The 11887-nt window shown below is 33.4% G+C and overlaps 1 protein-coding gene across 1 annotated transcript; it reads right to left on the bottom strand.

Moving 5' to 3' along the window:
• Positions 1-6147: 6147 nt before the first annotated feature.
• LOC140890419 (protein SUPPRESSOR OF MAX2 1A) lies at positions 6148-10533 on the bottom strand. Its single transcript, XM_073298186.1, has 3 exons — positions 8750-10533; positions 8065-8356; positions 6148-7982 (listed from the first exon to the last, which is right to left on the bottom strand). Exons 1-3 carry the CDS (start codon positions 10018-10020, stop codon positions 6318-6320), a joined length of 3228 nt encoding a protein of 1075 aa, XP_073154287.1. The 5' UTR covers positions 10021-10533; the 3' UTR covers positions 6148-6317.
• Between the last annotated feature and the right edge of the window lie 1354 nt (positions 10534-11887).

The following is an 11887-nucleotide window of genomic DNA, read 5'->3' as shown; positions in this document are numbered from 1 at the left end:
GCTAATGACCTACTTTTAAAATTACAAATGTTGCAAGATATGCTACCTCTGAAGCATATGAAACAAATAAATCTTGGACATCCATTAAAATTTTAGAGTTTGCATTGAAAATATAAATTTTTCCTATGGTCGTGGTTGTCTATCAAATTTTATTGACTATTCCTGTGACTATAGCATCAGCTGAGAGGAGCTTTTCCAAGTTGAAATTATTGAAATCTTATTTGAGAACCACAATGAGTCAAGAGAAACTGAATGGTTTAGCGACCCTGTGCGCGCATCGAAAAAGACATATTGGAGGATATACCATACGACGACATAATTGGTGACTTTTTTTCAAAAAACGCAAGAAGAGTGCAATTTATATAATATTGATTGTTGAATAAATTATTTGATGAATTATGTAAAAAAAATTTTCTGATGTGTAGTTTCTTAATTTACATATTTTGTTTTACTTTGATCATGCTATTCAATTTTTTTCATATATATTCGACTTTCAAATTAATGTGGTAGGGGTCATATTTAAACATCGCCCAGTACCTCGTTTTCTCATAACCGTCTCTGTGTATATGTATATATATGTTTATACATTTATTATTTGTTGTTAATTGGATTTTTTTAATTTATTGATATATATGAGTTTATAAAATAACATCACAAATACAAAGTAAATCTATAATTATGTACAATATCAAATTAAAAAATTTATACTTTATAAAATATAAAACAATTATTCAATTATTTTAAAGAGAAAAAATATTTTATTTATTAACCCATCAAATTTTCATGAAATTTTTTATAAAATATAATTTAATTATTGAAATACATTCACTATTAAATATAAAAAATATTTATAAGGATATTGATATATTAAAATTTTGTGTCATTACTAGCATGATTGATGTTCAAACTTTTTTTTAATCATAAACAAGTTGAAAGATATATGAATAATAAAATATTAACATATACATAATATGTATATTGACCTTATGATTTTTATTCATCTTTTATTTCATGTAAAATTAGCCCCCTACGAAAAAATCTTGAGTCCCTGACTGACTTAAATCTGTATTCTTGTGTAACGACGACTTTTCCCCCAACTTTCCACCCTCTTGTTTTCATTTATGAGAAGTTGTAGCAATACAAATTTATTTAATGTTATATACTCCTAATGGCTAATAGTAATAGACTTGTTCAAAATAATGGAGCTAGCAACGATAACATGAAAGAAACACCTGAAGAGCCTGTATATAATATAATCCTCGTGATTGAGTTATTTTACTTGCTTCATCAACATTTTTTATACGAGCAAGTTGGAATAAATTTGTGTTGGCTAAAAGTAGCAACTACTCGTAAAAAGGTTATTTAAAAGAAAGGGTGGGAAGAATGAGTGGAGTAGTTGAGGGGAGGTTGTGTTGTCTTTAATGCAAAAAGGCTGAAATTCGGGCAAGTAGCATAAAGTTGTAAAGTTGATGTTGATTGTAGGAAACAAAAGAAAACGACACCCCTTTTTACTTGCATGAACCAAACAAAGTACATTCCTAAATTATTAAAATTTTAAAGGATAATAATGCAATTTATATTATATTGAGTTATTTTTTCTAACACACACAGAATATATATATATATATAGTTATTTTTTCTAACACACACAGAATATATATATAAATATATATATATATATATTGAATTATTTTTTCTAACACACATACACACAGTATGTATAAAAAAAATTGATAATATATAGTAACGATATTGAGTTTGATGATGTATTGGAATAGAAGTTTTCTATATTATATTTGAGATTGACTCGATATATATATATATATATATATATATATATATATATATATATATATATATTAATTAGTAACTTGAGGTGGAAAAGCATGCAACCCGGGCGTGTTAATTTGCAAATTAATACTAAGAAAAATGATTTTTTGTTTTGCATTAAATAATAATTAGATTTGTGTGTTTCTTAAACCCAATTTCTGCATAAGCGCTTAATTAAATTGAAATTAAAAATTCAGTCATGTGAATGATTCTGATTCTACAAAATTAATTAGGATGAAAACTTAATATTTGAATCACATGTCTATCAAACATTAATATATACTTCTAAATTTCAGCATTTCACTTTTGTTTTCAAACATCACTAATTTTTTATTTTCTCCACTTCTTTGTAATCCATAAATTTAATCACTTTTTCAAATCATAAATTTTTACAAAAACTCCATAAGGCACCCGTCTGATCGATTTCAATAAAATCAGTTGTAGTCGCTATAAATGTGATTATTTTGGTCATTTATCGATGTTCCAAGCTTCTGATTAGAGGGTTGTTTAAAGAGCGGTCTAGCTAGAACGATGTATCGTTGTTAAGATTTGTATTAATAAAATAAATTATTTATTTTGAGATGGCGATCGATATTATAAACAAGAAGGTCACGATCTGTCAATCTCGCTGCCCATAATTGTCTATTTCATAGACGAACTTGTTGCAAGGGCAATGCAAGAAAGATGGTAGCACAACGTGAAGCAATAAATACTAGCTATATCAAACTTTAACAAGAGAGCTAATAAATGAAAACACATGCACGGTTCATGGTTTAATCACATCAGATCATTGCTTCTAAATATTTTTTTCATATTTATATTTATGTATAATTTAATTAGGACTAGATTTTTATTATAAGTATATATATATATATATATATATATATATATATATATATTAAAACTTGTACAATCGTGTAACTCAAATTCTTTTGTCAAATTCCATAATCCAAATATCATGTTTCGGTCGATGTACTTATCCAGGAACACGATCCTCTAGTAAATGTACCAATCGAATTAAACATGCCTAAGTTTGGACTTGATATGAACGGTAAGAACCAATTAAAAGCAATTAAAATTATATTATGTGAATTATGATTAAATTCAAAATCTTAACATGTGTACGTGATAGACCAAGTCTTCCATGCCATTAAATTAGATTTAGATAGATAATTTGATACATCAACATGTGAATCTTCGATCTTTTTATGTGAAAAAAGGAACGGATTCAAACTGAAAAGAGAATCTGATCAGATGAAATAATTGACACAAAACATTGTTGGTTCCAATCTTGTGAGCAAAATGTGTGGGTACTCTTCTTCCTCGGCAATACAAAATTTCCAATGTTAATATATATTTTTCGATAAAGATACGTAAGATTCATTTTAAAATAAATCCAACTCTCACTTCATCAACTAAAATAGATAGCCTTATTTTATTATGATATTTGAGCACCCGTCAATCCAATGGTTAGATTTCCGTAGACCGCTTCGCAAGCAGATTGCGCAAAAACTATGCGAGAAGAAAACAACGGCAGTTCGTCGTCCAGAAACTGATTCAAACGATTCCAAAACCCGATCTCCATCGTTCATAGTTTAGCTCACTCTATTATAAACATTCGAACCCAATTTCACTTGATCCAACAGTTCCAAACGTTTTCTGCAATTTGACTGATTTACGTATGCAAATTCGAAAACTCTTTCTCTCTCTTTCTTTTTTGTGTTTTTTTTTTTTTGACAATTTGTGTTTCAAAATAGGCAAAATGTACACACCCTTTTTATTCTCCATATATATATGATCTAGATTTATTGGGTTTTAGGTTCTCTCCACATGAAAAAAAAACTCACTCAACAGTTAGTAACAGGAAAACTCAATTATTTATAACTCGATGAATCCATATTCAAGCATCATATTCAAATCGACAATTATATAAAACCAAAAAATATATAGGTTGTGCGCGTAGAAACAATGCGCCCTTTCGATGCCGGCCGATAGCAACATTTTTGTCACGCATGTTGGCTTATTTTAGGTCGATATATATTTCTTTCGAGACCGTGTCTAGATTCAAAGAAATCGCCCTCTTTTGGAATATTAATTACGTGCATTGGGGGAGTACTCGATCCAATTTGTGGTCATTAAAAGTGTCAATTGCCTAAAATAAAAAAATAATTTAAAAAAAAAAAACCATGAGGGCATTAAAGAGGTGGGTTGTCTGTTACCTCTTAGATATATTATATATTAAAAGATTTATCATGTCGACTTGAAAATTAATTTTATTTTATCCTAAAAAAAATTATTTTATTTTTTTAATAAAGAAATTGGATTTATAATTTCCTGGAATACAAGCATGGCCAAGAATAGAACATTTTATGTGGTGCTTGTTGTGCCTGTGCTTGATATTTTTACAAGTTGACGACTTTTTAATTAATTTAAATAATTGGACCATTGCACGACATAGCATGGCCAAGAAAATAATATGATGAAGAGACATTATATTACTACATTGTGAATTATGATTTATTTATTATAAGAATTAATAATTCCCTAATTATCTTAATTATTAAAGACCCACCCATATTTTTAACATTTAGCTAAGCTGAGCACATGGGAAGATTGTGTGTTAATTTTGTGTGTTTGTTTATTATTATGACATGAAAATTTCGAGAGATTTGATTTGCGTGGGTGGGTTCACCGTTCACCTACTGTTTCCAATGAGATAATCCAATATTTTATTAATGAGTTAAAAAAAAACGCAACTAGAGGCAAACTTTCAATATTCATCAATACATTCATATTTTTTTTCAAAAAAAAATCATAACATATTTTGTATCTTTTCTCAGAAATAAATGGGAGATGGATTAATCATGTTAAAATTTCGATTTCAAGCATCAATGTTTTCTTGACCAAATGCATATATATTGAAACCAAAAAAGTCATACATTATGTCTCAATTATTATTTGAATAAAATATGAAAAAATATTTTTATTAAATGTCCAAGTTCCGTGTATATAAATAAATATACAAACTTTGACTTTGACTAATATATTCACCAATCACATTTAATAATAGCTTGTAATTCTTTTTTTTTTTTTTGAGAAATAATAGCTTGTAATTCTAACCATATCGCGCCTAGTACAACTTATAACTTGACATCATAAAATTGTAGAGACATAAAAATTTTACTAACAATCTTGTTTATTTGTTAAAATTTTGGAAATAATATAATAAAATATTATCTTTCATGACCTATCCAAAATTTTATTACATGTTTTATCATTATAAAATTTTGGTTAAACCTCCAAAGCTGAACGATAACACGTTGAGAAAATGACATTTTTAGATTTCAAAACGTTAATGTTTTCTTTTTTTTAATTATCAAAAATATTATTACGATTAAATCACGATCTTAATTCATTAATTAGTATCTCTCGTTTTCCGACTGTGACTCATAATTTCTTTAAATTAATAATAAGAAAATTGGGTCCACAAAGTTTCCGTGTTAATGCCATAATTGTGAAGAGATAGCATTAGCAAAATGCGACACGTCGCCCATGCAAAAACGTGTCATGTGGGCCCATATTTCCAAGCCGAATAATCAATCCCAAAAGTTAAAATTTGACCACGCCTGATGAAAAGTTTGCCAGCTCAAACTCAAATAATCACCTAAATGACATTTTTGCCCTCACATATTCCTTGACAAAAATGATGTATTTATTATTGAATTGCCCATATGATCGACACGAATTTATAAAATATACATGAATAAAATCTTCTAAAAAGGTTTAAAAGAATTATTATTTTTACTAATACATTATTATATTACAGTCACTGAAGCATCTTTTTATATGGTTGATAAAGACAATTAATTGATTATACATATTTGTTTTTATTCAATGCGTGATTTAAGTTTTATAAAAGATTAACATTACCTAAAATTGTTGATTTTTCATCATATAATGATGCAACATACATCATCTCAACCACCAATTAAACAATCTATAATAAGACAGAAGGGATAGTTGTTCCTAAAGCTGATAATTTTATAAAACTTTTTGAAAAGTTGATCTAGAAAACCAAAGGGAACAAAATAACTAATTTATTTTACGACCTTTCTGATTGGTTTAATAATAATATATTATAATTTCTTATTTAATTTTTTATTTTATTTATTCTTTACACAAACATTGGATTAAATACATAATTCTTGAGGAAGAGTAGCTAGCAATTATTACATTTACTGATTTACATGATCAAGAAAGAAAAATGAGGGGGAAAGGATAAATAAATAAATGGTAAAAGAGGGAAAAACTCAAGGGTCGTACATCGGACTTTCAAATTTCACCCTTTAAAAAAGTTGTTTTTTACTCTTTACTTTTTAACATTTCCTATATCCTACTCATAGTTTCCATATTTACAACTGTGTCTACAAGAAATCATAAATATGATTTTGTACCCCCAAAAAGTTTTCACCTTCACACTGACTTGCTTATACAATGATGCTACTAGGCAACCAATCTCCATTAGTCCTGCTCTTGCCATGGTCCATGGAATGAGACTCGATCACGAGACGAGCAACCAAGCTACTCCTGTCGCCAAACGGTAGTCGTGCCTTGAGTTGATCGAAGCTCGGAGCCAAAACGTTTTCAACCCATTTTTCGAGGCTGGTCCGGTCATGCCATAGCCCACCTAAGATCTTTTCCACAACATCATCTTCGACTTCTAACGACAATTTGTCATCGACGGTCATGGCGAATTTAACAGACATCGTTTTCTTGATCTCCTGAGTGACAAAAGCCGAGTCAACTGGCTTGAATAATATGGTATCATCAACATTATTTACCAGTTCTTGAGGCACGGAGGAAATAGAGAATGGCCGGTTCACGAGGCCAAGATCGTCTTCATGGTTCATCGTGAGATCGCTCGAATTGTGAGATCCGTCTGTTCTATAATCATCATGATCAATGGATGCCGCAAGATTTAAGTCAAGAGAAAGGCCAGATCCCATTTCTTTCCTCGATTTCACCGAAACCGGTCCATGTTCTTCGTGCAACCAATTCGCTCTTCTTTTTGAACTTTTATCTCTTAAAACCAGTCCCAACTGCCAGTTTCCACTTGCTGCGGTAGCAAGCTTCTTTTCATCTACAAAATGACCGTTTCTCAACAATTCGGGATCAGGTGTCGACCAATCTCCTGTAAGAACAAATATAGCATTTCCAAGACCAACTTCACGACCATGAGAATCAACGAGCCTGCCTCTCTCGATAGCACGTTTTATGCTCCCACGAACCAGCATATCTGCTTCATCGATATCCTCGAGCAAAATCACCGTAACAGGATTCCTTCTAATGGCCTCTGTAATGCGATCAATCGCTGTTTTCCCACGGAAGTTCATATCCAAATCTCCATCATCCCTTCTTGTGCCAAGACATATAGTTATTGGATTTGCACCACATATCTGGTCAGCCAAAACGGAAACCATCTTCTTCTTACCAACTCGGTCCGGTCCAGTGAATAATAACCAAATATCGCCCCTCGATCCACTACCCCGACGCTTTCCATTGCCTAATCTGCAACGCGTAATTGCTGAAGCAATAGACGAGGCTGCTTCTGCTTGCCACCATGCTCTCTCCATTAGGCCCTTTAAGAGTTTTTTGTATGTATCAGCATCCAATTTATCGGCAAACTTATCGAGCAACTTGGTATGCGTTTCAGAAGAGATGCAACTGAGAAAATCTTTTGCCTGATTTTCAGGGGCTTCTTCGAGTACACTATCTGTTTTTTTTCTTCCAAGAACAAGACCGGTGGCTTCTTCGAGTACACTATCTGTTTTTTTTCTTCCAAGAACAAGATCTGTCTGCACCGGACTTCCTGGACGACTATTCTCACGCTCTGCAAGTTGTTGGCTCGCTACAGGAGTCGTGTTCAGTTGAAAAGTTTCCCCGATGGGTTTCATAGTCTGCAATTTCGGCTGAAATGGTGGACGTGAGAGCAAGTTCGGATTCAAGAAACTCGTCATTGAGAGAGTAGGCATAGCAGGTTTTTCTGAACGTTTATTCTGATGAAAATTTGGATGAAGATTCAAGCAAGTATCCTTCCATTTCTTCTGAAGTTCTTGAGTCTTCTGCTTCGAAAGCAACCCTTGTCCTTTCCCCTGTAAACCAAAAAGCAGAATAAGAACCCTTTGATTAAATTCACCTCTTTTCCCAACCTTCAAAATTCACAACAGAACATACCAGTGAATGATCAGTTGTTTTAGCATCAGTACTATCAACTTCAACATTTCGCAGCCATTGTGGCAAAGATGGCTTTGTCGCGTCTTCCGTAGCTTCGGAAAATGATTTCTCGATCGCTGCAAGTTTAGCCAGCTCTTTTTCGTAATTTTCGGAACATCGAGAACAGAAGGCAATTTGTTGAGTAGTATCCAAGTTCTCAGATACACGCCTTGTCAAAGCAGGCAGTGGAGTTGGAGTAGCCTTCAAAGGATTCAAAGACTCAATCGGATTGCATGAAATCCTCTCGCCGATTCTATAACACACAGAAAAATAAGATCACAAAAGTAGCAAAACATTTTAAACTTACACGGCACCAGCAAAGTGAATAATTTGACTATGACCCTCATCCTTTCAAATACAAATATGCAATTATTGCACACAAGGATGACGAATATAAATTCTTTAAGAATTCCAATTTAGTTACCAAGAATTCTCTCTTCTTGCGCATCAAGAAGATTATGTCAAATGAACTATAATCAAATAACAAATTCCTACCCAAGATTCAACCCCATCAAACGGTCAAATCAACACACAAAAACCAAAAACTTAATATTCATATATAAAAAGTAATTCAATGATCAAAGCATAAAGTCTATCTAACTGCATCCGGGAACCGAAATCCAATCAATTTAACGCGAAAAGATACCTGGGAAACATTCCAGGGAGAGGCGATTTCGAAGCAATCGGCACTGCCTGCAGATCCAAATCATTTTCCATGGTTGAATGATAAACCTGACACCTCAAATAAGTCTCACACGTTGCAGTTCCGATCAACCAAAGCCTATAATCCTTGCTTCCACCTTCAAATCGGGTCAATAATTTCGCCATTTCGACTATGGCAGCCCTTCCAATTTCAGAAATCGTTTGCGGTTGCTGCATCAAACCAGAATTCGCAGGCTGCTCCACAAGCCATTTCAAATTACCCAAGTCAAGAATCACCCCTCCGGTCCCAATCTTGCTATCAATCAGGCCTCCTAATTCTTTGATCTTTACTGGTATCTGATTCTTATCAGATAAAAAATCTTTGTCCATAGAGATTATGTGAGCATTTTTCAGAATCCCATTATTTCCCAGTTCTTGATTCTCTATCTTTCTCAATAATTCCTTCACCACGGATTCAAGCTCGGTATCTCCTACCAAAATCGGGTTCCTTTTCTTGGTTCTTGCCATTATTTCCAAAACCCTTTTCACTTCTTCGCCCTTCTGAGTCGATGCCTGCCCTGCAACGCCGCCCTGCTGCAGCCGTGGGTTCAAGTACACGTTCCGATTCGGCACAGGGGAAATATGTGCCACCGGAGATGATAACTGACCTGGATTAGAAGGGATTCTCGGTACAATTCCTGCAAAGTTTGCTCCAAAATTTACATTACCAGCAGTAATTTGATGCTGATGATTCGATTGTGTGGTGGAGCTATTCATCGATTGCTCTATGTTGGATTTTACGGCTGGGCTTGAAAAGCTTGCCTCCCTCATCACACGGCTGACACTGGGATCATCGAGTATGGATATAATCAGTTGCTCCAGCTCCACTTTCACGGCGAGAAGCGGCTGCTGCTGCTGCTCGGGGCAGCCGCGCCGTTGATTGGCTTGAGCCCTCTTGAGCGCCGCCATGAGGGCGTTCGAGATCGGCGGCTCCGTCGCCTGAGCCGACGCGTTCTGGGCGGTGGGTAATCGTTCCAGGGCCACGCTGAAGCATAGCTCCAACGCGCGGCACTGAAGTGGGTGGCTCGAATTGGGGTGCGAACGGATGCATGCCTGCCGCAAGAAACCCGTGGGAGAAGCCAGCAAGGTGGCCGCCACGTGCAGCGGCGTCGTCTGTCCGTGGTTCCGGCGCCCCGCTTCCGCTATGGAAAGGTTCAGAACGTTGGCAGCATCCGATGTAAGAGTCTGTTGAATTGTGCTCAAAGCAGCTCTCATATTAACCCACCCTTACCGATTGGATTCAACCACAGATGAATCTAAACACAGATCTTCCCCAACTTCAAAATCCAAACTCGAACCAACTTTCAATCGACAAGAGACAAACCCCACCAAAATCCAAAAGCAAGAAACAAACTTTACAGAAACTGAAATGGAAACCCAAAGAATGAATCTTGGTCTACAGGACGATGAATTGGTTGGTTTTGGTTTATTTCAAGAATCTCTCAAACCTTTTCGTAATTAAAAATATATACCACACACACACACATATACACATATATATATATTTCTTGTATATATATATATATAATTTTGTTCTTTCTGAGTTTAATGTGTTAGCTTTTAAATGTGCGAGACCAAAAAGCTGTGTAAGAAATTCAACGCGAAAAGGAAAGATGAGACTCCTCCTTCACACAAACCATTTCCCCTCCCTTTCTCTTTCTCTATCTCTTTCTAAAAGGCCATAGATAGATGATAACATGAAATTATTATTATTATGAAATTTTACACCACCGTCGTCTCTTTCTAATTCAATGCACCAGAAAAATACCAATTTAAAAGGAAAAGCTGGGTGACATCATTTTATTTATTGTTTCTTCCCCTTTTTTTAATTAATTATTAATTAAATTAATAAAGACACAATGAAGGGGGGGGAAAAATCAGATCCATTGCCATTATTTTATTCTATTTTTGTGGATGCAACGTTTCATATCTCATTAACCATATCAACCATCACATCTCTAATATAAAAAAACATTGTTTTTATTGCACCAGATAATACACGATCAAACTCGATTTTAGAGTGGCCGATACGTTCCTAATTTTGAAATCTCCATTAACTTTTTACACTTCATTAAACACAGAAACCATTTATATTTATTAAAACTATTAAAAGACAGCTAAAGTTTTTGATTTCATTGTACAAACATATTCAAAGTTATCAGCTTCTTCTGTTGAAAGTTGAATAGAAAGTGTGAAGAAGTGGGAATTTTTAGGAAAGAGGGACATGGAAGTACTTTTCAGATGCAATAATTTCTGGAAATATAAATATAAATATATATATGCTTTTCTTGGCAAAGTGATCTTCTCTACTTTTCTGTGTAATCTGTATTTTGAAGTATTAAATTAGGGTATCGTGGTGTTGTTTAATGGATAATTAAATGGTGCATGATGTTATGCTCTTGCATCAACATGAAAATACTATTATTTTAATTATGAAGTGGAAAGAAAGATAAATGAACCTTTTTGGATGAGATTCATCATAGCAAACATTACTTTATCCGACTCCCTTTTTACTCTCTGTTGCGTCCATAAATTGACCACAATTTTTTTTTTTCCTTTTAACCCAAAAAACAATAATTAATTTCCATATTTCTTTTGACAAAATAGAACCACCCATTTGCAATTTTCTCTCTCACGAGAAAAATTATTATTTTTTTGTAAAAATACATACGATTAAATGTTTCAATTTGAATTTGACTTTTTTTATACAAATGCGGAAGACTAGTTGTTCCGCACTAAAAGTCTTCTTTTGTACATTACATGTTGTGTCTCGCACATAAATAAATAAATACAATACAATAATATACGGATATCATATGATATATATAAAAAGAAATTATATAAATAATTACGTCATTAATTAATTGAGATTAGTTAGGAGAGGGGGTATTTTGTGTTGGGGGGGTAGTTGAATAATTAATCACTTATGTTTGCCTTTAAACCAAAACCAATTTTCAACTTTTCACACGCAACTTACTGCAAAAAGGTGTGGCACGGCCATTGCCTTTTCTTACTCACTCTTCCAACTTTTCCATCACTTTCTTTATCTACTTTTCAATTATTCCACGTTAAAAAGGAGGAG

Source organism: Henckelia pumila, chromosome 3 (assembly GCF_033568475.1).
Source record: "Henckelia pumila isolate YLH828 chromosome 3, ASM3356847v2, whole genome shotgun sequence".
NCBI classification, from domain to species: Eukaryota; Viridiplantae; Streptophyta; class Magnoliopsida; order Lamiales; family Gesneriaceae; genus Henckelia; species Henckelia pumila.
The sequence above is the reverse complement of the archived record's forward strand: the minus strand, read 5'-3'. Positions and strand labels throughout refer to the sequence as shown.